General features: G+C 55.5%; 8 protein-coding genes across 8 annotated transcripts; 3 read left to right on the forward strand and 5 right to left on the reverse strand.

Moving 5' to 3' along the window:
• On the reverse strand, positions 1-1,428 carry M406DRAFT_259036 (acetate kinase; the record flags this gene model as incomplete). Its single annotated transcript, XM_040917273.1, has 2 exons — positions 1-562; positions 647-1,428. The coding sequence occupies 2 exons, from the start codon at positions 1,426-1,428 to the stop codon at positions 1-3; spliced, it is 1,344 nt and encodes a 447-aa protein (XP_040775730.1).
• Positions 1,429-2,918: 1,490 nt separating this feature from the next.
• On the reverse strand, positions 2,919-4,156 carry M406DRAFT_260056 (uncharacterized protein; the record flags this gene model as incomplete). Its single annotated transcript, XM_040917337.1, has 3 exons — positions 2,919-3,118; positions 3,381-3,947; positions 4,024-4,156. Coding segments are annotated over 3 exons (900 nt in total), but the record flags the coding sequence as incomplete, so codon positions are not given.
• Positions 4,157-7,683: 3,527 nt separating this feature from the next.
• Positions 7,684-10,073, forward strand: M406DRAFT_259643 (MFS general substrate transporter; the record flags this gene model as incomplete). The annotated part of the gene is made up of 7 exons (XM_040917312.1): positions 7,684-7,764; positions 7,841-7,929; positions 8,022-8,286; positions 8,368-8,911; positions 8,978-8,985; positions 9,071-9,536; positions 9,607-10,073. 7 exons carry the CDS (start codon positions 7,684-7,686, stop codon positions 10,071-10,073), a joined length of 1,920 nt encoding a protein of 639 aa, XP_040775732.1.
• A 333-nt stretch (positions 10,074-10,406) lies between these two features.
• On the reverse strand, positions 10,407-13,937 carry M406DRAFT_340312 (RIC1-domain-containing protein; the record flags this gene model as incomplete). Its single annotated transcript, XM_040921543.1, has 4 exons — positions 10,407-10,601; positions 10,680-11,216; positions 11,279-13,444; positions 13,527-13,937. 4 exons carry the CDS (start codon positions 13,935-13,937, stop codon positions 10,407-10,409), a joined length of 3,309 nt encoding a protein of 1,102 aa, XP_040775733.1.
• Positions 13,938-14,801: 864 nt separating this feature from the next.
• M406DRAFT_340313 (WD40 repeat-like protein) lies at positions 14,802-16,151 on the forward strand (the record flags this gene model as incomplete). The annotated part of the gene is made up of 4 exons (XM_040921544.1): positions 14,802-14,950; positions 15,057-15,130; positions 15,222-15,460; positions 15,531-16,151. 4 exons carry the CDS (start codon positions 14,802-14,804, stop codon positions 16,149-16,151), a joined length of 1,083 nt encoding a protein of 360 aa, XP_040775734.1.
• A 520-nt stretch (positions 16,152-16,671) lies between these two features.
• M406DRAFT_260707 (RNA polymerase I-specific transcription initiation factor RRN3) lies at positions 16,672-18,862 on the reverse strand (the record flags this gene model as incomplete). The annotated part of the gene is made up of 2 exons (XM_040917388.1): positions 16,672-17,871; positions 17,975-18,862. The coding sequence occupies 2 exons, from the start codon at positions 18,860-18,862 to the stop codon at positions 16,672-16,674; spliced, it is 2,088 nt and encodes a 695-aa protein (XP_040775735.1).
• Positions 18,863-21,187: 2,325 nt separating this feature from the next.
• On the forward strand, positions 21,188-23,403 carry M406DRAFT_107139 (uncharacterized protein; the record flags this gene model as incomplete). Its single annotated transcript, XM_040915224.1, has 2 exons — positions 21,188-21,387; positions 21,567-23,403. 2 exons carry the CDS (start codon positions 21,188-21,190, stop codon positions 23,212-23,214), a joined length of 1,848 nt encoding a protein of 615 aa, XP_040775736.1. The 3' UTR covers positions 23,215-23,403.
• Positions 23,404-23,909: 506 nt separating this feature from the next.
• On the reverse strand, positions 23,910-27,025 carry M406DRAFT_258289 (uncharacterized protein; the record flags this gene model as incomplete). Its single annotated transcript, XM_040917224.1, has 6 exons — positions 23,910-24,605; positions 24,797-25,045; positions 25,143-26,076; positions 26,147-26,224; positions 26,308-26,656; positions 26,731-27,025. 6 exons carry the CDS (start codon positions 27,023-27,025, stop codon positions 23,910-23,912), a joined length of 2,601 nt encoding a protein of 866 aa, XP_040775737.1.
• Between the last annotated feature and the right edge of the window lie 527 nt (positions 27,026-27,552).

Below are 27,552 nucleotides of genomic sequence, written 5' to 3' on the forward strand. Positions count from 1 at the left end.
TTAGTGCCCACTCTTGACTCTGAGCAGCTCCAGGTCCGGGACCTCGTCCAGCTCGTCCGCCCACAGCGCCGGATCCTGTGCCGCAGCATGCGCCATCTCAAACTGCTCGTCCGTCTGGACAACCAAGACCCGGTGCGTCCGCCCATCCTTGTGCACAGCGAGGCCGACATCGCGCACAACCTTCCCTGTCTCCCCTGGGTCGCGGCTGGCGTTCTTCTCGAGGTCGACCTCAAACCCGAGGCAGGCGCACCGGTCGACGACGGCGCGGCGGAGCTTGTCGCTCTTCTCGCCTATGCCGCCGGCGAAGACGAGAGCGTCGACCTGGCCGCGGAGGGTAACGTAGTATGACCCGACGAAGCCGCAGACGCGGTCGACGAAGAGGTCAAAGGCAAGCTGGTGCTTGGGGTCCGAGGAGCTGGCTATGGTGCCGAAGTTGGTCGTGCCGGTGAGGGCTTTCCACCCGGACTCCTTGTTGAGGATGGTTTCGGCGACCGAGATGTGCAGTTCCTTGGTCGAGGAGGGTGAGAGCTTGCCCACATCGGAAGCGTAGTGGAAGACCAGACTGGGGGGAGAGAAGAAGAAGAAGAAGAAGAGCATCAGCCGGTGTGAATCTTTTGTATGTGTGTGTTTTGTGTGTCTCACTCACCTTGGGTCGATACTCCCACTCCTCGTGGCGCCTGGCAAGCCGGCCAGCGGCGTCAATCCCATGCTGGTATCCCAGCTCTTGCCGCCCTTGATGGCACACGCGCTCGCGCCGCTCCCCAGGTGCAGCGCAATAAGGTTCACATCCCGCACATCCTTACCAAGGAACTCGGCGGCAGACCGTGTGATGAAGGAGTAGCTGATACCATGAAATCCGTACTTGCGCAGGCCGTTCTTACGGGCAATGCCCTGATCAATAGGGTAGGTCCGCACGTGGACGGGCATGCTCGCGTGGAACTGGGAGTCGAAGCAGGCTACGTTGATGGCGCCTGGCAGCTGGGCGATGCAGCTCTTGACGATCTCGAGCGAGGGGGCGTTGTGCAAGGGGGCGAGGTCGTTGAGCTCCTCGAGGCGGTGGTAGGTGGCCTCGTTGATGACCTGTGCGGTGCGGAAGTCGCCTCCGTGCACGATGCGGTGGCACACGATGGCCACGTCGTCCTTGCTGGCGAGCTGTGGCAGCGCAGGGTCCTCTGTGAGCGTCGACAGGATGATGCGGAAGGCGTCGTCCTGGTTGCCGACCTTCTTGCCGCCGCCGCCGCCGCCGAGCTCTTCGTCCTTGGACGCTGTCTGCCCGCCGCGCACGTAGGTGAGCTTGGGCGGCGGCGAGGTCAGGCCGCTGATCTGGGCCTCGGCGAGCTGGGTCGGATTGCCGTGGGCCTCGGCCTCGTAGACGGAGATCTTGACGGAGGAGGACCCCGCATTGACCGAGAGGATGATCTTCTTCATGTCTGCTGATGACGGGCTTGGTGGGCTTGGGGCGTTGTATCAGGTGTTGTAGACCACCACACCTGGTTCGTTGAGAGGGGAGGTCCTTGCGAAGATGAGATTGCCTATGTTTTCTTTTACTATACTTGTGCCAACAACGAAGCGGAACAAGGGTGGTGGTGATGACTGAGGCCGTTAACTTATAGGTGCACGTATTCGCCAAGCCAGACGAAGCCAAAGCTCACCTCTTGTCTCCTCCGCCGAGACCAGACCAGACCACAAAAAGGCTCTGTTGTCTCCCGTTTGCAGCTCAGCTTGCAGACCACAGCCCACTCGTCAAGAGATCAATTCGGACCGCCGGTGTTGTCGATTTGTGCCGCTGTTTGCTGATGCAGTTATGGGGTGATCTTGGGGTCACCTTACAACCAGGGCCCCCCCAGGTTTCCGCCCTCTACTTACCCCTCTGTGCCCCTCTAGACCCCTACTAAGATAGCACCCCTCAGTACTGCTACAGACGCGTATCTGACGTCAGGTAAGAAGTAGCGTGACAGTCTGCATCGGCGGGCACCGACAGCTCGGTTTCTCATTTATGATATTCTGTACCCCAGACAAACTCCACACTCTTCCCCGTGGGCAGGACATTGTTTTCCTCTCCTTCTCTCTTCTTTTCCCCGAGAAGATGACAATGAAGCAGACCAAGACAACAGAATCAATCAGACTGACCAAGAAAATTAAGCCATGAGGGGAAAAGATGCTCCACAAAAAGCATCTTAGCTAGTACAGTCTATGAAATGTATCATAGATCAGAACATATGTTATTCATTCCTGCATCATCTCTAATAACTACTTAGCAGTTCATAAGCTTCTGAGTTTAGTTGTACATCTGCCTGAATAGGTTGTGTATGTTTGACTAGCTGTTGTACGTTCTCGAGTGCTTTTTCAAGGACACGAGTCTTGTAGCAGGGGAGAATTTCGCAGTGCAAGATGCAGAAGGCTACTTGAGAAGTAGGTAGTAGATAATTAGGAAAGAAGAAAGAAGAATGATGAAAAAGGAAAACAGGATACCATAGGTACCAAGGGAGCGCGAAGCAGGATGACGAACCTGCTGTGGGTATCAAAAGCAACCAAAAGGGGCATTCAGTCATTATATATTCCTCCATAGCATAAAAGTCTGAATGAACGCAGTTGCAGCCCTCCCTCCATCCCGTCTCGTTTGAATTTGAAAAACCAAGTGACTGACTGACTGCATGGGTATAAAACATTCTTTTCCTAGTCGGAACGCCGTAATGTTGTGGTCTAGAAATCATAGAAAGTGCTGTGTGAGAGTGAGGGAGACAAAGAAAGGACCCAAACCCCCCTGCCCCTTCCTGCCTCTTATCCTTTGTGCTGCTATGGTATCATATCATTGCGCTCTCTCCGTTTTCTCTATGCTGCAAAAATCTGTGGCGGCATAGACTCATTTGTTGTATTAGGCACGTGCCATGTGTTGCCGGCCTCTCTTCTTGGTTTTCTCATCTCGTCGCCTCGTTCAGTGTTTCCAGATCCTCAGGCAGGCTTCTGAATACCATTCCCGTCGCATCAGGCTCAAAGGCCTCCCGCGCCCGAATCGCTGGAGACGGTAGCTCGACATGATCCCGAGGCAGCAAGCTCCCTCGAAACTCGCTATCCGCGGCGTGACAATCTGCCCATAGCTTCATGAAGCGACGATAGTCTGCGTGGATGGCTCAAGTCAGCCTTTGCAAGGTTCGAAAATGCAGGCATTTCACTCAGGCCTAAACACGCCTCCCAGCACAAAGAATAGAAGGAAGCAGGCGTTGAGGGACCCAGCCCCGCCCCCCCCCCCCAAAAAAAAAAAGCACACACATACTCACCAGTCTCTCTCGAGAATCGGATCCCGAGCCAGCGAATGTCCAGCGGCACCACCTGCGCGGCGGCATCAGCGGCCCGTTCCGCTGACTTGGATTTGGTGCGACCCCAAGAAGTGGGCGAGGAGATGGAGAAGCTCCTCGCCCGGACGGCATTGGGCGCACTCCCACGCCTGCCTATTGCACCCAGCCGGCACTCCCTGTGCTTGTCGTCGCGGCTCTTGAGCTCCTCATGGAAATCGGCAACGTGGTATTCACGATACCTTCGCTCCCGACGGCTGGACGGTCGATTCGAGTAGAACGTAATGCAGTGACACATGGATAGCCTGTCCCTCCACACCTTGATCCTCTGGATCGTAACTAACCCCCGCACTGCGCCCGTCAGAGAGTCGGTGCGGCCGTGTGTGTCGCTGAAGACAACATCGACGTCGAAATAGTCGACCAAATCTTGCCGCCGCAGATCCCCCTGAAAGCCCGCAGAGCCGTCGAGTGAGGTGAATTCGTACTTGACCTCCATCACCTCGTCATGCACGACCGTGCCATCCGCTGCCGTATACCGCACGCGTTGTGGTTCTCGAAAGATGACGTACAGCTCCATCTCGGCTGGGTCAGAGTACGGCCGGTGCTGGGCGTGGAGCGTGACAGGTTGAACCTGTGAGGACAGGCCCATCGGAACTATGACATTTTCTCAGCCATGGGGATCTTAACGCTACCGGGTTCATGTTTATTTCCATCTTATCATCATACGCACGGAATTGCTCCAGCGTCTCGCCTTGGTGACTGCACTGCCAGGCGACCCTGCGAGGGTCCGATTCTATCACCTCCCATGGTCCAAGATAGACTGCACGCTCGTCCACTGTGCCTTCGAACAAAGTGCTAGACGAAAGAAAAGACAATAATCAGCATGACATGCGAACAGTCCTAGGACATAAGGAACAAGCCCCCCCTGCGAGGTCAAATATACATTGTGGCCTGATAGACAGGAGGACCGAGATCTAATGGGCGAAGCGCGGTCGGAGGCAGCGAGGGGTCTAAAGCTGCACCAGAGACGGCGGAGCTGTTGGGGGTATCGATGAGGTGAGCGGATGCTGCCGCATAGGACGCATGACCCAGAGACGACGAAATATACGACGACGACGAGGAGTTTGATTGTAAAGATCTATTGGAATAGGCCATGATTTCGCGGTTCGATGTATTGTCGGCCCTCGGAACCCCGACAGCTTCCCAGCCTTCTGCGGAGCTGCGCCAGCGGGGAGAAGGGGGGGGGGGAGGGTGGTGTAGCTCAAGGCAGTTCATGCTCTGCCGACAAGAGCATTTCTCGTGCTGTTATGATGAGACTGGCTGATCGTCCCTCTTGTTCGCCGGTCGTCGTGCTCTTCAAGTCCTCTTCGCCAGAATCGTGCCCGTACCTGTGTCGACCGTGAGGGTTCGCGCCTGTGCGCCGCGGCGCGTTGGTGTGGTCCGACAAGAGACAAGGCTGTGAGGCTAAATTAAAACTTCTTGAGTCAGACGAATACAGTGACTGACTACTTCACTTGGGGTATAAGGTTGTGTATTGTGAGGTACCGATCTGATGGTGTTGCAAAGCGGACAGGTCGGAAGAAAGAAAATAGGCACTGCAACCATGCAATTGTACAGTACTCAGTGAGAAGTGAGGATCATACCGGCATTCGAGGGTGAACTATGCAGCGCAAGAGGTGATTACGAGAGCCACTCAAGCTTAAGATCCGGCGGTGTTGTCGGGTTGGTAAATGGTGTAATAATAAGGCCAGGCAAACAATTAAGCTTTCCAGATACTTGAGGGCCCTGCGGCGCAGGCTGAGGCAAACAACATCAACAACAACAACAATGACGATGATGACTGCCGTGCTTTGCCATCCAGATTTCTCATTACCGAGTCAGCTTCTGTGACCTCTTCTGTGTCTCTCTCTCTCTCCTGTGTGTGTGTGTGTGTGTGTGTGTGTGTGTGTGTGTGTGTGTGTGTGTGTGTGTGTGTGTCTGAGTGTGTGTGCGCGTGTGCAAAACAACGGCAAGGAGGCAGTAGCAACAGCATGCAAAGCAAAAACAGAAGCGAGCTGGTGGTTTAAACAGTGGCTGTTATCTTATCGTGCGCGTGCACATATGGTGTTATTCCCCCCGCTTCGTGTGAGGATCGAACCCCAAGCACAGCAGCAGCTCCTCGTCCTAGACGCTGCTACAGCAATGTGCAGCATATGCTGGTGCAGGCCAAGTGGTAGAGGGACAGGGTGAGTTATCTGGGGTTGGGTTCCGGGTCTGGACTCCGGTTTTTGGGGGAGGGGCTTAAAGTTGAGAAAAGCGGGGTCCAGCCTTCGTGAAGGAAGGGGCCAGGGCTAAAGGGATGAGCCCAAAGCCCAAGAGCACATGGGCAGAAGGTGCAACGGGATTTGGCACAGAGCTATCTGTCACCTTGTCAGGCTAAGCCAAGGCTGGCACTATGCATGCATGTTTCCCTCCTTCTCTCCACCCGTGGCACAGCAGCCGACAGCCGACACATAGATCATCATCATGATCATCAGTAAGATTGATGTCGACGGGCTGGCTGAGGCATGTATTCCCGAGTTATGACGAGTCTCTGGTGGTGTTGGTGGTGGTTGTTGGTGGTGGTTGTTGGCTGAAAGTATTCTCAGGATTGAGGGGAAGGGATGAGGCCAGTGTCATGAAAGGCAGGCGTCAATACTCAGAGGAAGGACCTAGGGGACTGACTGCTCCCGGGTTGTCAAGACACACTGAGCTCCGTAGCAGAAATGACTAACCAGGCGGGCAGATCCCACCCCCTCCTCAGCTACTAATCGTTCGAACAGCCGTGAGCCCATTTCATTCCACCTCATCAGGTGGCTCATGGATCACTGCTTTGAGTATGATATATCAGACAACAAGTGGAGGCTTGAGAGGCTCCCCGGTTGCACTGACCGAGGAACGAAAGCTTGTCTTAAGACACATATCGCAGTACCCATCCGACGCCAAGTTGCCCATCTATCTGGAGGTAGTGGAATTGTCTCCCTGACAAGAGTTGCAATGGCACATGCCATAGTTGAGTGGACGCCACCTGCAGCAGTCAGAAAGATACAGGCCAGGCTACCTTGAGTGACCAAGGCCCAAGGGGCCCAGTGGGCTGTTGTTTGACGGACATGGTTTCTCAGCTCGGGTGCATCCCACGTGGGCAGAGCGATGGACGCGGCCAGAGTTGAAAACCGAGATGGGTGCTTAGCCGATGGTGTACTGACACTGCCATTCCGCCCCCCCCCCCTCCTTCCCGCTCAGACGAGGCGGCGGAGAGGACGAGGAGAATGAAGAAACAAGAGAGGGACCGAACTACTAGACTGACTTCTTGTTCGAGAAGCGGTGAACGCCACAGAAAAGCCAGGAGCCAGCGTAAGGCACATTTACATATTTGCCGCCTCCTTGAAGTTGACAAATAAAACTTGGTGACCCAGTAAGCAGTAATCAATGATATGAATACCCTGGCTATAGACTCACGACGAGTCTTGGAGGCTGAGAGGAGGGTTAACATCTGCAGTGAGGGTGCAACGATGCGAAGGGAGGGGCTGAACGTGATGGACCTTGCAGCTGCAGCTGCAGCAGTTTGCATGTTACTGTGCCATGGCCTAGAGCGGGGAGAGTTTAGAGGCTTTACAGGGGCGACTTTTTCGGGACTCTAAACGAGACGAGAATAGGAAAAAGATTAGCATTGGTATAGTCATTGCAGGGTCGGTGAGCGAGCGAGTGAGTTGGGTGTAGTCAGATCCAGTGTGGTGGTTTTTGGAGGGAAGTCGTTGAAGAAAAGGCTGAACTCATGGTACGTACACACAATATTGTACCACACACTCACACAGACAGGACGTAGTCAGTCGTGTTCGGTTCGTTGTAGGCTATCAATCCATCCATGCGTCTCGCTCCAGCGTATTGGTAACTCGGTGGACAATGGGTGTAGCGTGGGGGCGCCTTCCTCAGGACCCCAGCGCTATAGGTTTCCACCTGGGCAGTACTTGCCTTTATTACAAGATTCCTCCGCCAAGACCCTTCTTTGGCTCATGAATGGAAGGAACCTTTTGTAGCGACATCCAGCTTCATCCGGGGATATTCAACAATTCAGAACACCTTCATGAGGCTCAATCACTCTGCCCCTCTCACAATCCGCTCGCCAGAAGACCGCACGGGGGTCCACGAAACAAATTATTACCACCCACTCGGCCCACCTCAGGAGCATATCCACGACTCCAAGGCCAGTTATCTCTAGATTGGCATTGTAAACATGTAAACAAGCATGTGCTTGAGACTCCACAGCCGGTGAAACCCTCAGCCTTACCATAGGGATAGGGGGCAATCAGTAGAGACGAAGAGAGCCATTCTTGCCGCGGTCTGGAGATCCACACCTGACATGGCTCGGACGATGTATCCCGACGACGTCGAGAGGAAAAATCGTGGGTTCCTGGGCTTCGACAGTTCTGCTCTGCCTGTTGGCGACCGCCAAGTACGTATCGGTTATGCCCGCGCGCAACTCACAGTCTCGCAAGCTCGACATGACTGACATGAATCCCTCAATATAGGACCGCCGCCAGTTAAGATATGAGCTTGACCTGAACTCCTGGAATTTTAGGATCTGGGGCGTTGCAGCCTCGGGTTTTCTCACCGACTCGTAAGTTTCTCCCAGCCATTACTGCTCATTGCTAACAAGACCATCTCATTCAAACGCATACGTACAGTACAGCTCACACTCTGTCATACCAGATACAATCTATTCGCGAGCAATGTCATAAACACATCTGTGACCTACGTTTACTTTCCAGAGCAGCGCTGGCCTAGCCTCGTCATCAACCTGTTCACCCTCGGCGGCTCTGCGTGTGGCCAGCTACTCTTTGGATACCTAGCTGACCGCTTCGGACGAACTCGGCTCTATGGTATCGAGCTCCTCCTCGTCATCGTTTCCACCATCGGCGTGGCCACCAGCAGCTATGGTTACAATGACATGTCCTTCCTTGCCCTGTTCTGTTTTGTAAGTATATCTGGCTTCCCGCGCTGCGTACCTCGACGGAGCTAACCCAAGATTTGTGTTTTTCTTCCTCTCCTTCCTTAGTGGCGATTTGTCATGGGCATTGGAATAGGAGCCGAGTATCCTCTTAGTGCTGTTATCACATCAGAATGGTCCAGCACCACCTCCCGCGCCACCATGCTCTCCTCCGTCTTCCTGATGCAGCCCGTCGGACAAGCACTCGCCCAGCTCGTCGGCGTCTGGGTCGTGCTAGGGAGGAACGCCCAGTACAATCTGCAGGCCCTGCAGTGCGGCATCGACACCAAGTACGAGAAAGAATGCAAGAGCCTCGTCGACGGCATCTGGAGGATCGTCATCGGGTCTGGTTGTGTGCCTGCCGTGTTGGCCATCATCTTCCGTTTCTTTCTCTATGACTGCGGCCTGTACAGCCTAGAGGTCAAGGGCAAACCTGGCACGGCATTTCGCGATACCCAGAGGGTGTACGGTGCGCCCCCTCCCGGGGCGAACAGCGAGAGCCCATCTTTGCCTCCCCTGCCGCGAGAGCCCTTCCAGTTCATGCCCGTACAATTTTCTAGAGAGGATCTGTACAAATACTTCATCAAGGACGGGAATTGGTATTATCTGTTAGGTAAGAACTGGCACACCCCGAAGCCCCTGTCCCAAGAGAAACACAAAAAGGCTTACAAACTCCTAGGTACTGCCGTAAGTCATTTCTTCTTCTCTTGACGGGTGAAGCATTGTCGTGACCTCAAGAGTCGGCACCAACTAACTGAAATGGTCGCTATAGGCAACCTGGTTCTTCCTGGATGTCTCCTTCTATGGCTTCTCGCTCGACAAAGGCGCGACCCTCGCCGATCTCTGGGCCAGAAATCCCGCGCCCACCCTGGGCGCCAATCTGCCCTGCTGGAACTCCACGCTTGAGGGGGGCACCTCGGCACTCCCCTCCTGGACCCAGACGGGCTTCCCGGCCTGGCAGACCGACAAGTCGCGGCCCTGTGCCACCGTCTACGACACTCTGCTGGAGCAGGGCAAGCAGTACCTCATCACCGTCTCCATCGCTTCCATCCTCGGCAGCATCTGCTGCACCATCTTCATCAACAGGTTCCACCGGCGGCACTTCCTCACCGCCTCCTTCCTGCTACTCACCGTGCTCTTCATCATCACGGGTGGCGTCTACTACGGCGTTGCGCACACAAACGCCGCACCCGTCACTGTCGTTTGCGTGGCCATTTGCCACTTCTTTTTCAACTTTGGTATGCAGCTCCCCCCTCCCGGGCGACTCTCCCTTGTTCTGTAACCAGGAACTGATTTCAAGATCCCCAGGCGCAAACAGCCTCACCTTCATCATTCCCGCCGAGATCTTTCCTAGCTGCTACCGCTGCACCTGCCACGGCATCTCTGCCGCCGCCGGCAAGATAGGTAGCATGGTCGCCGTCGCCGTTGTCTACGGCATTGATACAGGCTACCGCTCCCCAACCCGCCAAGGCCTCGAGTTCCTCCTCTTCTCCCTGTTCATGGCCCTCGGTGCCGTCTACTCATGGGCCTACCTCCCGAACCTGCAGCGGCGGCGTGTGGCCGCTGAGGATCCGGATGATCATCCCGGCGGCAGCGGCAAAGGGACTCTGGAAACCAAGAACTTGGAGGACCTAGGCGAGGGTCGCGAGAGGGCAAGGCAGGACGGGGAGATCATTACGGTCAAGGAGAAGGTGGACCAGCTCAAACGGCGGCGGAGGGAGATTATTCATTCTGCGAGAGCGGGTGGTAGGGGTCAGGATATTGGACTTAGATGAGAGAAGATGGGAAGGAACTCATCTGCCCAGATGATGTGAAAGAGAGATCAATACCAATAGACGTTCACTTGGCTTGAGTTGGACCAGGCACGTAGGTTTCGAATCTCCTAGGACGGAAGTTATGATGACCTAAGGAGATAGGGCGCGGCGGCCCCTGTTGACCGTTCCCTTGGGATAACTGAATCTATGCTTGCAAAAAGGGACCGCGATTATTGGCCGGTGCAGACCGACGTGTAAAAGCATGTAAAGCCTCCTACAACGATTCGAGTCCAAGCAGCTGCATCTTGAACGGTAGTTTGAGTCCCGTCACATCCTATTCCTCATCTCGGATGCTCATCTCTCCGTCCCATCATCAGACACGGTCGCGCTCTGGCCACTGACGCTGGCATCCGACGACCCATCTCCTGTGATGTCATTGCGGTTTCCACCACCAGGACTTTCCGCCTTGCTCGACTCGCCCGATATTGATGTCGATGCCGAACCGGACCCAGACCCAGATCCGGCCCCGTTGACACCCTTGGCCTTTGTCTGCGGAACCTCTAGCCTCGCTACGAGAGAGCCGCCAAACCCTTCCTCTCCTGTCTTGTCTCCTGTCGCAATCCTTACATTCGCCATCCTGAGCGCCTCGCGGAGGGTGTCTCCTGTCTCGTCGAGGGCAGCTAGGAAACGCGCGAGCTCTTTGCACAACTCCCAGTCTTCCTCGCGCATGGCGCGTGTCAGCAGGCGAACGCTCTGCTCAGAGGCGGTGGCAAGTTCGTCAAAGGTATGCAGGATGAGGAGATAGCCGCCTGCTGTCTTGAGTGAGCCGCGCTGTAGGGACTCCTCGAAAAGCTCCTGCGGCGGTGGTAGGTAGTCGAAGAGGGTGCGCCACGAGCGGACTTCTGTCTTGCGGGTGCATTGGACCACTATATCCAGATACTCTTTAAAGGAGGAGAGAAGACTGAGCACACGCGGCAGAATGGCGCTCTCCGGGGAGGGTGGTGGTGACATGTCAACCTCTTCATCCAGGACATGGTGGAGGAGGACCTCAAGAGCGTGTGCAAAGTATTCGAGGTGCTGGAACTGCTGAGCAAGGTGAAGTGCTGCCAGGGACTTGTTGGCGATTAGGTGATGCCGAAGTATCTCAGGAAGGAATAGAGTTGTCTGGCCCTGGTATCAGCGACGAGTGTGATGAGATCATGACAGAAAGAGATTGTGTGACTTACCCGTATGGAGAAGCGGAAGAAGGAAAAGTTGACATCCCTTCTTTGGACAAGGTCGGGCTCGACACCGAGTACAATGGCCTTTTCGAGCAGGACAGACAATGGGTAGAAGTCGACGGAGATGGAGACCGGAGCGGGAAGCTCTCCGTGACTTTCGCCCAGCCCATTCAGAACCTTCTGCATATCCGTCCAAGCTTTGATGTCCGTGCCGTCGAACATCCATAGTGAGTTGAAGAGATCCTCATTCTCGGCCTCTGCTGGCGTGTTACCTGCTGGTGGCCCGATCTCGCTGAGGAACGGCTGGTCTTTCATGGAGACGTAGTACTCGACATTCTGGGCGATGACCCTCATGTCATACTTCAGCTGCCCTTCTTCGCCCAACACGGGCCGCAGTAGGACCAATTTCCCATCGACCAAAAATAAGACAGAGGCGACGCGAACATCTTGCGATGGATCGCCCTCAACCAACTGGCTCTCTGGTAATATCCAACTCAGGCCCCTAACTCTAGCAGGCGATCTAACAATGCCGTGAAAGGCAATCTGGCCGACCTGAACAAGTCGTACTGTGTTGCCCAATGGATTGAAAACAAAGTGGTAAAGCAGATTGTCGTAAGTGTAGACTAGAAGCGAGTCCTCCCCGGATGGCGTGAGGAGGACAATGGGGGCGGGCATGGTATGAACGTAGACGATGCTTTCCAGCTCCTTCTCGCGCGAATAAAGCCGGAGCTCGTAGGTCTTGTTAACCTCGACAGCAGCGACCAGAATATTTTGGTACCAGCACATGCCACCTCTCACCGAGAACTCGTTTTCCAGTTCCGCATTTGTGAAGGTCTTCCAGCGGCCACTGTTGACGCTGTAGTGTGTGAGACCTCGGCGACCTGCAACAGCCACATATCGCCCATCAGAGGATATGACTGTGGATTTGATAGGCCACTGGTTCAGGAGATAGGTGGCTGGTATCCTTGTTGTGTGCCAGAGGAAAGGCTCTGCTGATATTGTGCTCATGTCGGGCAGGTCGTAACCGCGGTAGATCATAACGCTGGATGTGGTCTGTAAAACCGTGCGAAATACGTTTGAAGAGCTGTAACATCCAGTGACGGCGCTTCTCGCCATCTCAAGCAGCCATAACGACTCGTGCTGTTGGCCAACAAGGAGAATCTCCGAGCCTCCTCCTAGCCACGAGGCATCTCTTACGCCCGAGACCCAGTATTCCCCATTTTTATTCACAAGATTCTGATCGACCCCAAAGCTGTTGCTTAATGGCTTGCCGTAGACGCTCCAAGTTGCCCAGCCCTTTTCATAGCCGACAAATAGGCAATACCCATCCGGGGAATAGCTCAAGGATGTCAGGCTCCCAGAGTGAGATTCAGAGACTGGTAGTCTCTGGACGTGAGATGACGGCACGTTGCCCGAGTAATCTCGAACTGTGTAGACCCGGACAACGCCGTCGACACACCCAAGTGCTATGAGGGAGAACCGAGCATTGATCACTGCGTGTGTTGCGCGGTCATGAGTGCCCTGAGGCACGTGGAAACAGTACCCCTTAAACAGCCTCTTGGGGTCTGTCTCGCCGGTTTCCGGATTTGGCTGGCCTTTCGGCGTGCGCTGGACGGCATAGGCCCTGCCATCACCCGTGACCCATGTCGACAGGTTCATCGACCTGTCGTTTGTCATCTCGGTGACAGTCACCTTCTTCCCCAGCCATGTCATCTTGCTGAGAAGCTCGGTGCTCGTCTGGCTGCCCGAGCTATCCGGAGTCCATCGTATACACTGCACAGCAGCCGGCTTGCGTGTGGCCACGACCACCTCGTCGTCGAGCGCGAGCGCACTTGCTATCCCAGCGTCCACCTTGATGACCATCCGAAACCGCACGCTTATGTCGCTGACGCCACGGCCCTCTCCGGGACCCCACATGATCTGATCCGGTGCAGCATGCCCAGGCCCGCCCCAGTGGCTCTGCCGTCGCCGCTGCACATTGGTATGGCTCGTAAAATAAGGTTTGTACACGCGCGACTCGGAGTCTGTGGCTAGCGAATAGGTGATGAGGTAGCCCGAGCTGGTGTGGACCACAAAGATGGCAGAGTCGGGCCGGAGCAGGAGGTCGACATTGGTACCGTAGGACCTGAGAGAGGGTTCTGATCGCACAACGACTGCAAGAATAACCGTAGGCTGTACGAGACAATTAGCTGGGAGTAGTTCAATGGCCTGGGTCTCTCTCTCCCCCGCCCCTCTCTTTCGGGGCCGCACGCACCTTGGCTTGCCATATGGTCATGGACGTCGCAGTGATGACGGCAAAGATCTGACCGAGGCGCGAGACCCGTAATGCCAGAATGGGCTCATGGAGCGGGATGACCGGACGTTCAGTGCCGTTGCCATTGCCATTGCCATTGCTGCCGGACGACGCCTCGGAGCCGGTGTCGAGGATCTCGCGCTCAACAGGCTGGATACCTGGTGTGATGGGGGTGATGGGTGTCGACGGGTTGGGAAAGTCATAGCTGGAGGCAGAGTCGGCGGTCAGGAGGGAGGCTTGGTCGGATTTCTCGGGATCCCTCTCATCAGGTGTCGGCAGAGAGAGGCCATCATGGGAGACAGTGATGTTGCCGTTGGCAGGCTGGGAGCTGCTTGTCGCATATACTCGAGGTGTGCCAACCGGCCAGTACATGGCTGGCTGTCTGGAGCCCGAGGGGTGGAGGAGCTGTCCTCATCCGAGCCAATTGAATGGCTTGTCGTAAGGAAAGAATCTCTGAGGGATAGATTATTGTCGACCCTTGAACAGTCTGTAGCTCATCTTGGTGCTGTGTTTTCTTGTCGTTTGCAGGCGTGCAAAGTTGGGAACCTGGAGGAAAAGTATGTGATGTTGCAGTTGGACTTTGGGAGTGGGAGCCGTGGTACAGTCAGTGCATGTGCTGTTGCTGCTGCTGCATGTGGTTCTAGGGTGGGCACACGCGTGGGTAGCAGCAGCTACTGTACTAAGGAAGTGGTAGCCAAGAAATGACGAATCAGCCATAGCAGTGGTCTGGGATTAGGCCTGTAGTTGGCTGTCCGGTCTCACTGACAGCTCCTGCAGTGTTCCGAGCTTAGGGAGAAGACCTGCTAAAGATCCCCCTGTCCGACACCTTCCCTAAACCAAAAAGGAAAGAAAAACCACCACCAAAAAAAACCCCTAGACGACATTTCCACTGCCATGATGGCTGGATGCACTGTGAGGCTGTCTATCGTCACCAGATAATTGCCAGCCTGCTCTTAAGAGGTTGGAAGTAATATCTGCTGAGGTTTAGGGCCATGTTGTTTATCTCAGGCTGTCTCTCTAGTCACTCTTTCTCAGGTCTTCATGACACCGGATGAGGTTTGCAAAGTACCTACCCTGGGATCTCTTCATCTCGTCTCATCCACTCGCAGCCCAAGTTCATCTATCTCTGCGCACACAAAAGAAAAGTGAGTCAACATCAGACGAAGGCACACAAAGCAGCCAGCAAGCTAATGAGTGAAGGTTCCTTGTTCACTTGAGACATAGACTTCATGAGCCATGGCTTCATCTTCCAACAAGCCACTCAGGGCACCTCTGCTTCGGCCCAGACAGAGCCTGAACAAAGACCGCTTCCAGGTCTACTTCAACGCCTTTCGGCCACAGGCATACACGGAGCCCACCGCCACGCGAGGCGCATCAAACCACAAGTATGTCGTCTCAGCAGCAGCTCGACTATGAAGGAGACCCCTTCTGCTTCCCCAAAGCCGCTTTCAAGAAGCCGCCGCGGACGTTTGTTGACGGTAGGACTGCCAGCATCCGCTCGATCGGCTGGAACCCTTTTGGCAACCTGATCGCCACCGGTGCCGCCGACAAGACCCTTCGAGTCTGTAAGTGATGGCCGGTTACCGTTGCATGCCCGAGCCAGGAGATGAAGTGGGTTTTATCTTCGTCGTGTTGCTGACAAAAAGGTCTCGCTAGGGAACCCTGAGAGGGCTAACGTGCGCTTCTCAACCGAGCTCAAGGGCCATGCCGCCCCCATCGAGAAAGTCGCCTTCAACCCCGTCAAGGACGCCGAGCTCTGCAGCGTGAGCAACGATGGCACCGTCAAGTTCTGGGACGTGCGCACTAAAAACTGCGTCAACGAGGTCAAGGGCTTGGGTGAGGCCTTCACGCTGGTTTGGGACCCCGAGGGGGAGTCGCTGATCGTTGGCAATAAGGCAAGCATCCTTGATATTTGCTCCTGATGATGACGTGAATACTCAAACTGTGCTAATCCCACCTTCTCAGGCCGACAACGTCTTCGTCCTCTCTCCCACCCAGTCTACCCCCATCGCCAACCACCAGCAGGCCGTCCAGACCAACCAGATCGCCTTCTGCTGGAGCCGGGAGCGCGTCTACGTTGGCACCGGCAAGGGCGAAGTGCGCGTCTTGTCATTTCCAGACTTCGAGCCCGTCATCCACTACAGCTATGACCGCTCTATGATCGACGGCCCCGGCGCCACCAACGAGTACGCCCTCAAGGGCCACACCGGCTCGTGCCTGTCTGTCGAGCTCTCGCCCAGCGGCAAGTACCTGGCCTCGGGCGGCACCGACTCGCTCGTCAGCCTGTACGACACCCGCGACTGGATGTGCCACCGCACCCTGACCGACCTCATCGGCCCTGTGAAGACCCTCAGCTTCACCTGGGACGGTTTCTACCTCGTCGCCGGCAGTGATGTCGACGTCCAGACCGGCCAGTCGACCGGCATCGACTGTTACCACTGCGAGTCTGGCGAGCGCGTTCATACCTTCAAGACGGCCAGCTCCACCCCTGTCGTCTCCTGGGCGCCTACCCGATACCAGCTTGCGTACAGTGACGTGGGTCAGCTGCGCATTGTTGGTGTTGATCTGGAGAAGGACAAGAAGTGAGCAGAGGTTTCACGTGTCGATGGCCATCATGATGGAGGCATTGACATCCAGCACGGTACACAACCACAAATGACAGAGGATGATGGCATTTCTAGCAAGGAGCAATCCATATTGTGCAGCCATGAAGATCCCAAGGATTGACCACATTAGGTGTGTCAGGTAGTATCTGCTGATACTCTACAATTCATACATGATATTACAACCGCAACCCGAAGAAGCTGCCCAGTAGATCCGACTATAAGTACAACTCAATTCCGACAGATGTGATAACAAACTATATTGTGGATGTGGAGGTATGTGTACGGCTGCCGCCATAGTCATGCTGTTTGAGAAACAAAAGAGCTTGCTTGATATTGATGCGTGGTATCTCTGTCGTTAAAAAGAAAAAGAGAGGAAGACAATTCAGATGAAAGAAACGCCGGAATAAATGCTTTTTATGACTGTCCCCCCGCACCCAGTTCTCAGAACGCCGGTCCCCTGTTATGGGTTGACGATACTTTCATGATACTTCTATCATTCTTCAGCTGCTACTTCCTTCATCCGTCTCGGTGTCATCGGCAAACGTCTCCTCAAACGTCTCATCCATGTCCATAGTCTCGTCCGGCTCACTGTCGTCGTCGTCGTCCTCGTCCTCGTCCTCGCCACCTAAGCCCGGAAACGAGTCGTAGGGTATATAGTCGTCGTCCACCCAGTGGCGGCTCTCGGGGAGCTGGTATGGGTCGAAGGGGAAGTACGGGGTGAGCTGCAGCCAGCTCTCGTCATACGGGTTGTGGCTGGCCGTCTCACGCAGGGCCTCAACGCTGGACGAGACGTACGAAGACAGGTAGATGCGTCGGTTCTGCTCGATCTTATCGTGCACGTACATGAAGCCGAGGTGGCCGGCCAGCTTGGCAAATTCGTGTACGATGGTGGGGTGGCAGACCCGAAGCGGGTTAAAGTTGGACCAGATGTTTGCTGTGAGGAGGGGGCCGAGCTCCTGCATCCACACCAGCTCCTGACCGAGGTAGGAGGCAGCGTCGTCTGGGTTGACGGCGTCGGGGGCATCCAAGACCAGGTCGCGCCATCGGAAGCAGAATATGTAGAGCAGGCCCTGGAAGAGAGCGTAGTAGGGCGTGAATCTTCGTAGGTCAGGCCGGGCCGTCCCTGCATGTCTGTGTCGGTAGGAATCGATATGCTTGATGAGGACTGTACATATCGTCTGTACAGACTCGGCCGGTACCTTTTTGCCTCGAGCAGCGAAACTGGCAAGGTATGCAGTGGCGTTCTGCCTCGTGACCATGGAGTTTTGATTTCCGAATGCAATATCGAGCAGAACACCGGCGAACCTATCCGTCAAGTCCTCTGACAGTTGGCTAAAGTGGAAAATGAGGAATTGTGTATGTCGGCTCGAGTATGTAGGGAGGACGATGTTGACGAATTCCGAGAGCATGTTGTCGAAGAGATCTCTGGCCCTGTCCGAGTCCGGGTCGGCAAATATGGGCTCATAGACGCGGAATAATGTGTCCATGATGCTGTCCATCTTCTGAATATGCTGTGCAGCTTTCAATATCTTCTCAGTCAGCTCGTGTCCGTCGTCGCTTTCGTCACTCGCAACACTTTCGGCGTCGCTGCCATCGTCCTCATTGGCGTCGTCCATCCTAGAGGATTGGAGCTGACTGATCACGCCGGCCGCCACCTCGTCGTCGGCCTCGTCGAGGTCAACTTGGATCTGCACATCGATCTGCAGGAGACGTCAGCGCAAGGAAAGAAACTAGAAAGAAAGTGAAGCACTCCCCCCCCCCACCCCCCCAACTTGGAAGAATGACGGTAATGTAAGTGCTTACCTTGACGAGTCGGTCCGTGATCAGTTCCATAATCTCAGGTCCCATGTCTGGCGCATACTCTCGTAGACGCAGCAGATTCTGAACAAAAGCCATGTGGACGGGCTTCGAGTCGTCGGAGAAAGGAAACTCCTTATTGATCTGGGAGAGCAGCACCCGTCTCGCGGCCGGGAAGAGCTGCAGTACCTGGCCCAAGGCACAGTGGAGGCGCTGCCGCATGATATGGCAGCTGACCTCGGGATAATCACTGACGGCCCACTGCGACGACTTGGAATGGCGAAACTTGTCGACGAGCATGGCAAGGACATTGCTGAGATATATGGACTGGCCGGTGACCAGGTTTGCAAGAAAGTCAATGTAGGCAGTGACAAAATCGTCGGGCCGTCCCAGCCACGGTATGCTGAGGACCTCGTGAACCAGGCCGGTGCACGACCGACCAATGTGAGGAGCGCATGCTTTGAGGGCGTTGATGTAGTGGATCAGGTCTGACGGCTCGACATCGTCCTCGGCTTGGCTCGAGGTCGGCGTATTGGATCCCCGTCGTCGCTCGTTGCGGAAGATTCCTTTCAGGGTATCGTATTCCTCCTGGTCTCCCCCAGCGTGCTCTTTCAGAGCCTTGAGGACCACCTGCTTGGCGCTTTCCGCCTTTCTCTTGACCTCGTCTGGCGTCTGGAACGTGATGCTCTGTACTGTGTTAGACTCCATATCGAAGACGACGGTCTTGCGGCGCTTGGTCGGGCTCTCTGGAGAAGGGTTCGCAGCCTCGCCGTCGCCTTCGCGCGGGCGGTGGCTCAGCTTCGCCGGGCCGGACCTCAAGATGCCCTTGAGGGCGGAGCTCTTGACGGCTGGCGATGATCGCCGTTGTACTCTGACCGGAGTCTCGGTCGCCATATGTCTGAGAGTATTCAAGGTGACGAAAAGGTGAGTGGCTGGTGTCGGGAGGATGCCTGATCCGTCTCTGTTTCTCTCCCTTCTGCAGCGTCTCGAGTTAAGCTGCTAAGTGAAAGGTGTTGAGTGATGCAGTAATTAATGTTTGAAAAGACTGATGGAACATGGTAGGCCTTCTCCTGGAGGGAGTTGTATCGGAAGACGATCCTGTACGATCGATGCGAGTTGAGCGTGTGTTGCAGGTGAGGATGGCTATTCTTTTTTTTTTTTTTTTTCTTCTCTCTTCTTGCCCCCGTCTTCCTAAACTTTTCTTTTCTCGCGTGCACATTGGGAAAGCGGAGCGAGACTCTTGGCCCCACACTTGCACCCGGCTATTCTAAGGACCCACTCATCACTGCACCCTGCCGTGCCTGCTCACCCGCCGCGGTGGTCCGTGCACCCGATTTTTCTTTTCTTTATTTCTCTCCTCTTTTTATTTTCTAATTTTTATAGCTCTTCCAAACCTTGCCACAAATGGATTCAAATCACGGACCGCGACGCAACCCGCGTTGATTGCAACAGACCTGACCATCATTTCCAAACTTGCAAGCTTAAACATGACGGGATGCAAGATCAACTGGTCATACGCCATGGAATAATCAACTGCAGCCTCATTTTGCAAACCACAAAACAAAGGTCATCACTTACTCTAACCCTAACCTTGATGGCCGGCCAAAGAAATTGAATGCAAATGAACCAACAATGAATCTCAGGGACCAGTGTGGTACAGCAGCCTCTGCATCAGGGGTACACATACACCATAAATACGGGTGTCTCTTGGTCGACGAGCTGATGGGCCTGGAATTTTGACGAGAGCGGTGCTGCTGAATATGCTGGAAGGTCTGGGCTTGGTCACCGATCTTCAAAAGTCAGGCATAGCATTTTACAGCTTACGTCTCAGCGTGCTGTCATCCTAGGAGCCGATGATGCCGCTTTCTCGGGAGGCGTTGTGTTAAGGGCGCCAGTACGAGCGAGTCGATATAACACAGTCAAGAGCGCCACCGCCAAAAACCGACCGTGTACTGCCACGGACAGCGTTGCACTAAGTAGGACTGGCAAAAGCTATACTCACCGGCAAGACTCATACAAAGCTTCCAAGATCATTAGCCCCCTTCACCATCTGGAAACTGATCATATAGGAGCATCAACTATGCGGTTTGAGGTAGAGCCGTCGAATGCGGAATTTCGAGAGTACTGAACTGTTCGAAGGTACGCGAGATTCGGAACGGCATCACTTTCCTTCAAAAATTGTTGATTGATGACCAGGAAGACGATCAGTGGACCCAAAATTCCTTCCTGTGATGTATTACAAAAAAAGGAAGGAAAAAAAGGTTGCCTGGTCACTGTGCAGTCCGGCAGTTATTGTTGAAACCATCTACCTAGTGGAGAGAGCGAGCCTGACCACAGGATGGCCTTTTCTCTCTCGCCATGGCACGCACAGCCTTGCAGGATCGATTTCAGAGGCACCAACACATGTGGCTCCCCTCTTCCCGATCAACACGCTTGGGCAGTCGTAGGACAGGTTTCGCAATAAGTGAAGTACATAGTACGAAATTCCCGAAAATCAATGCACCGCTACGAGTTCATTACATATGTATTGTACATTCAACACGAAACAGCCTGTCACGCCAGTTCGGGTGATGGACGTACCATAGTACACAAGCTCCCGACCGCCCGATCGGCCACCCAAGGACCGTTCAGCTCTCCAGCAAATGCCCAGGTTGGCGGTGGTTGTGTGGGTCCCAGTGACGAGGCAGCCCAGCCTCCAGGATCCGCCGCAAGGTGGCACTGCAAATCGATCTTGCATGCCAGTGCCACCTTTTTTTGCCGTGGGGAAACTTGTTCGAGACACACAGAACTGCGGGTCCCCACGCCAAAACAGACACGAGGTGACGAGGTTTGCCTCTCTCGCTCTCTCTCACTCTCACACACAGTGTTCCTTGGCTTGAACTCAACTTGACTGGCTGAGCTTTTGTGGGAAGATCAGTGGTTTAGTGACGGGTGACGTATATAAAAATGGAGCTGCTCAGGGCCATGGCCGTAGATCCGAATTGTGAAGGGGGCTGGCATGGATTAATGTTGACATTCTGTTGCACATCCTTTCGTACTGGCATGGCTCTCTACTTTTCTCTTTGCAATCCTCTTCTTTCTCCTTCTTCCACTTCCTCTTCTTCATAGTGAACATTTAGCACTAATTTATTATTGAGTGGTGTTTTTTTTTCTTCCCATCGATTCTTCTTTGTTGGAGGCTGTTGAGCTGGGTTGAGTTGAGTTGAGAGAGATCCCACGATGGCTTCACCAAGCGGTCCAAAATGGCTCGATGTCTACGACACGCCATACGGAGGCGGTGCCAACAAAGTGGCCAACGGACTTCTCCTCGGCGTCACTGCCATAAGTCTGGCGGCGTGTCTCGCCATCACTTTGAAGACGAGGCGCTGTATCATCTTCAGCTCTGTTCTCTGTGTGGCTTATATACTTGAGATTGCAGCGTATGCACTGCGGTTCCAGCCGTGGGCCTACGTGACATTTGCAGCAAATTTTAGCCTATCGACACTGGCACCTGTTTTAATCACGATTAGGTGAATATTGTCATTTCATCTCTCTCTCTCTCTCTCTCTCTCTTTTTCTTCCCCATAGGAACATCCAAGACTGATTTTTTCAAAACAAGCATTCACCTCCAAACCGCCACCGTGCTCGAGTCTCTCGGGCCTCAGTACACCCTGCTCTCCCCCAACGCCCACCTCCGCCTGTTCATCTGGGGTGACCTCCTTCTGCTCCTCCTCCAGACCGTCGCCGTCGGCGTTACCTTCACCGGCGCCCGTGCTGCCGGGCCATGGGGTCTCCTGCTCGCCGGCACCGGGCACACAGGGCAGACCATCCTCTCCGTCGCCCTCCTCCTGCAGACGCTTCTCCTGGCTGCTGCCCTGGGCCTCCTCGCCACAGCCTACGCCCGCGCCGGCAGCGCAGAGAGGCGGTACGGCCGGTACGCGACATTCTCTCCGTCCCAGGACCAGCAGCACCACGGCAGACACAACCACAACGCCCGCTCCACCATCTTCCTCGCCGCCCTGCCCGTCGCCACCGTCTGCGTCCTCGTCCGCTGCGCCTACCGCGCCGCCGCCTCCTGGGGCGGCCTCGGCAGCCCCCTCGCCCGTGACCAAACCGCCTGGCTCCTCGCCGAGGGCCTCCCGCTGACAGAAGCTCTCGTCTCCCTCGTCGTTTTCCACCCGGCTGTGTGGACGACGGCCATGCACAGCACCGGCCACAGCAGCAGTAAAGAAACCACGGGGAATCACCTCTACGACGTCGAGAGGACCGCGCAGGCGCCGTCGTCGGTGTTCCTGGGCAAGCAGGCCGGGGTGGCGGGCAAACGGCTCAGCTCGGGGACGACACTGACCACCCTAGGCAGCCCCCCGCCCGGCTACTACGGCAGCGGAGGCAGGGGTGGCGCCATGGCGATGGAGCAGAACAACAGGCTGGACGGCTACGACGACAGCGATCTGGCCGCCGCCAGAGAAGCGATTGCCTTGAGCCCGCCGCCCCTGTTCAGCTCGAACCTGATCGCCGCGTCGGAAGCAGGCTCGTCGACAGACGGAGGGTCGTCGAGGCGTGGATCGCGCATACTAGAGGCAAACCCATACTACCGATTCGAAGAAGAAGAACAAGAAGGGGCAGGGTCAGATTCGCCGTACTATGCCAGCCGGTACTCACAGGACATCACCGCCGCCGAGACGCGCCGCCTGTCGCCCATGGAGGCAGAGGAAGAGGAAGAACGTCTCGAGGCGCAGTCGACTGTTGCGCCGCTCAGGCAGCCGAGCAGCAGGAACGGCACGATGGTGTCTTCTTCTTCTTCTTCCTTTCCCAGCACCGGCCAGCAGCAGCACCAGCACCAGCAGCAGGAGGATGACGACTGGGAGGTCGAATCGTTTGTGCTACCGCCGCGGATGCCGAGCAAGCGTGATTCCCAACAACAACAACAACAACAACAACAACAACAACAACAACAACAACACCACCACCACCCCCACTCCCGCCCATCCACACGCGAGGAGGACCAGGACGAGCTGGAGGACGCGGCCATGTCATCGACATACTCATCTTCCCTCTACCCGAGCAGGACAGGGACCCTCAGGGCTGGCACGGCCGACGACGACTGGGAGGTTGGATCCTTTGTGCTGCCGCCTCGCATGCCGAGCAGGAGGGTGCCAGAGGCGACCACAACGCCGGCGACGATGCAGGACTGGCGCGGCGCGCAGGTGGCGGATGATGGAGAGCTTGGGCGGAGTGACTCTGTGTCGCTTTATTCCCAGTATTAGCCCCAGGTGATAATGAGGAGAAGTGAAGAAAAGAAAGAAGCAAAGGAACCAGAACGTTGGTTTGCGAATAAACTTGATACCCGGCGTTTTGGGACGGACTGGACTTGGATGCTTGTCTTGGATAAAGAACCCATTGGGAATAAATGGTAAATTAGTGTACTAATGAATAAAGAAAATCATGTCGTCTTGTTTTGGTAATTTATTATTCACCTGCCTCGCGCCAAATCATGCATTTGTACATGTTCAGTCTGCTAGCATTGTATAGTAACGAGTAGTAATAGTAGTCGGAATCAGGCCATCACACCTGACCCTTTTCTCGAAATGATGGGAGATTTGTCTTTTTTGATATATGCAGCACTTTGTGCACACAAGCTGCAACCGCAGCAAGAAGAGATCGTCATGTCCGCGCCAGCCAAAATCCAAATCCAAATCCAAAAAAACTACCCAGGTGCTGTGTCCATGCGCACAAGAACCCGCCCTCGATTGTCCCACACTGCCAAAACCAAGCTCACAAAGATCAGAATCCCTACCCTCAGCCGAATAAAAATCGCCAAACCGTGACGTACCGTACCAAACCGCCCGTTATGTCTCGGTACCGCTGACAGAGAGACATGGACCAACAACGCCGTCCACTGATGCTATTTCAAAATCATAATGAACAACATGGGCTCCGCTTGGGAAGAGTCCGGTCGGGATCAAGTAGGATTGTCCCATCCCAAGTCCATCGTCTCCATGGGCCCCATCTGCAGCATCGTCCGAAGCATTCCCTCACTCATTGGCGTCATCCCCGTGCCCGTCGAGGCAAAGTTCTCCCAGTTGAAGTCGCCTGTGCCGGTGGCGTCGCCAGACCCCGTCGTGTCCTTGGGCGTCTCCATCGACATGCTGAATGGTCTGCCTGGCGTAAGTCCCGTTGGCATGTCGTGTCCAGATAGGCCCTCCGGTATACTATCGAACATGTTGTGCACGGCATCGCCCGGCATGCGGCCGCCCTGGCCTTGCAAGTTCGTAGACGAGGACGCCGGGGAGGCCTCGAACGAGTTTCGGCCTGAACGGCTGCTGCTGCCCGCGGCCGTAAGGTTGCCGCTGCCGCTGTTGTGCCGGTCCGAGGCAGATGTGCTTGAGTTGGGCGTCGGCCGGTCCGAAGAGTGTGCCGCGTCCGGCGAGAGAGACATGTCGCCGGTGGCCTCGACGCCCAGCTCCTGTATCAGACTCGACCCGAAGAAGTTCGCATTGGATCCAGCCTGCCGCATCTTCTCGAGGATTGCCCTGGAGCTCTCGTTTCGCCACTGCGCATTCAGCGAGCTGAAGCTCGGGATGGGTTGTTGGGGGGCACTTGAGAGGGCTGGATCAATATCGAGCATATCAGGGGTCTTGCCAGCGTCGGCCGCTTCCTCAAACAAATTTGCCCCCGACTTCCCCAAGAGGCACTGCCCCACGGCTTGCTTGTCACTCGGCGTCGAGGCAGCCCCTTGTGACGTTGGACCGCGCTGTGTCTGATCAGATCAGCCCGAGTTCGTTGTGGGGAATACTTTTCTTCTTCTTGTTCTTGTTGTTGTTGTTGTTGTTGTGGGTATGAACTTACATTGCTCGACTCCGTACTGCGCGGGAAGGCCGACCTCAGCTTCGGGATGCGCGTTCCCAAAGCCTCAAGGTCCACATCCAGCTGGACCAGGAAAGACTCTGTCAGCGGGTTGCGCCTCCTCAGCGCGCCCATCGCCGCAAGAAGGAACCTTAGAGAGTCGGCAGTTTGGCTCTCGTCAGGTCGACTCTTCAGGTACTGCACAAAGACTCGGGCGGCAACATAGAGACAGAAGGAGGTGAAGGGGTTGATCTGAGTAAGGAGGAGGAGGCATGGAGGTTAGCTAGCTGGCCGGCATAGAGCTGACTGGATATTCATAGAGACGACGGTAATAATGATGACGGCTTACAGTGGAGAGATCAATGTGCGAAATCATCCGCATGGTGCTGGCGATCTCGTTGGCCGCGGTGATGCAGCGTACTTTGCTCTCGGAGCTTACTGAGGCAGGCAATCTGTTCTTGTCTGCCTTGAAGATGGCGGCCTGGTGGAGACAGATGGTCGAGGTATGTATACACATGTTGGTGAAGATGACGTTCGGGTTCGACAGCCCAGCAGGTAACTTCAGGTGGGCCGGCAAACACAGAGAGGTGTTGAGGAGAATGTTGTCCAGGTTTCGATGCCGCTTCCAGTACTCTCCGTTCAGATCGTGGTCTCGATCATCGACATCCGGTCGGTGAAGGTGGAGAAGGTTGCGGCCGAAGAGACATGCCATGAGCACGATGCCACCCATGGTGGAGATCTTGCCGGCACCGGCTGGGGTCATGGATTCCGAGAGGGTCTGCGTCTGCTCAGGCCTGCTCATGTCGAAGGCATCCTCCGACGAGGGCATGTTGGACGTGATGTCCTTTTCGTCGACGGTCATGGGCCACCCCGTGCCGATGCTGGCGTACCTGTCCTCAATAAAGGCCATCCAGAAAGTCCGTCTCCTTTCCTCTCTTTCAGTCCAATCCCGTGGGGGCGGAATGCACATCTTCACATCCAGGCCACCGCCGTCAAGTCTGTGCAGCCCCATCATCTGGGACAAACGGACGGCCGAGCCAGTGCTCATCCAGGCCCTCGGGAAGAACATCATCTTGAACTCGTATTGGGCGAGCAGACAGTGGGTCTGAGCGTGGGCGACCGAGATCAGGTGCTCTCCAAACCCCTTGATATAATCGGCCTCGACATACTTCCTAGCCCTCTGGTAGAATAAATCTCGGAGAGACGAGAACTTGTCCGACACCGAACAAGCCATTGTCCATATTGCGTATCTGAGGCATACCGGTGGCCGTTGATTTGGTGCTCTGTACAGCCTCGTCAGCCATGATCAAAGTTCTCCGTCAGCCTGCGACAAGTGAAACATGAGGAACCTACAGGTTCATAGCCGCAAGATAGCGGTATTTATGTATCATCGGCATAGAAGGGTGGATCTTTTCAAAGTATATCTGGTGACTGCGGCTCGAACACTCGTTAGCCTCTCGCGCGGCACACCACACATAAAAGCATAGGCAGAGAGAGGGGGCAGGCGTCCTGACAATTCATCAATGGATTCTTGTGGAGGTAGGGGCTCCTCCAAGCCCAGGCCTATCATCTCCCAGGTGAAGTTGTTCTGCATGTTGATCGAGTTGAAGTCGAAGGTATCAGGTGCAAGCTGCTGCTGCTGCGGTCTGGGAGAGTTGTCGCCGGTAAAGTCCCAGCAATCCCTTTCTCGGCCACCGCCAGCATTGATAGGCGGGTCAGGCACATTGAGGGACGGTACTGGTGGTGTGGTACTACTGATCTTGGGCTCGGTGCGGGAACTTATGGGTGGCGTATTGCTGCTGGCGGTCTTGGAGGCGGTCGCTGCTGGCGGTTCCTGCGTCTTGAGCAGCGTCTCGACTTGTTCTGCAGGCCCCGGTCACAACGTCAGCCCAGATCAGACAAGGGGTCGTGTAATAGAAAGAGGAGAGGACACGCACTCAACCGTTCCTCCAGAGCCTTCACATAGCCACGCTTGGGACCGCTCTTCCTCCTGACCTCGTCGTACGCGCAGTCGTGGCCCAGCCTCGTGCAGGTACTACAACACGGCCTGTTGCCGTCGCACCTCAATTTCCTCTTCCGGCAGACCATACACGCCAGACGCTTGGGCTTGGGCACGCCGGCGTTGTTGGGCGGCTGATGCTGCGGCGGCGTCGTGCTCGCCTCTCCTCCCCTACTGCCGTCATCGTTGACCTGCACGGTCACGCTGTCCTCCACCTCCCCCAAGCCCTGCATGGCGGTGTCGGTGTCCGGGGTGGACATGGTTCTGTGCTTGTCATGGACGGGGCCGTCGGTGGCGACGGCGACGGAGACGCTCTGTTGGCGGGTCCGTCTTCGGTCTGTCCGGTGGCGTGTTGGCGCTTGTGTTTCTTGGTCCAGAGAGCCCGCCCCCCGGGGGTGTGGGTGTGCAGTGTGTGCCTGTGAAAGTGTATGACGGGCAATGCACGGAGGATACCCGTGGGTCCAGAATTCAGAGGTACGTCGGATCCTGGGCAGGCGGAGCTAGTAGCAGATGTAGTACTTGGGTCCAGATCGTGGGTGACGATGAAGAGTTGTAGGTCGGACGAGGGACGGCGCAGGACAAGAAGTGAGGTGGTTCGTAAGGCTAAGGTTCTGGAGGAGGAGGGGTGTATGCGCCGCGTGGCCTTACAATGTTCATTGTGGTTGGAAAAGAAGACTGTAGGTTGCTTGAAGAAGTGCATGCCGCTGAGGAAATCCTTCAGCTGCAGGATTAGGTCTGTGCTGGCGTGTCTGGCGAGAGG

This window comes from Cryphonectria parasitica, assembly GCF_011745365.1.
Source record: "Cryphonectria parasitica EP155 unplaced genomic scaffold M406scaffold_5, whole genome shotgun sequence".
NCBI lineage: Eukaryota > Fungi > Ascomycota > Sordariomycetes > Diaporthales > Cryphonectriaceae > Cryphonectria > Cryphonectria parasitica.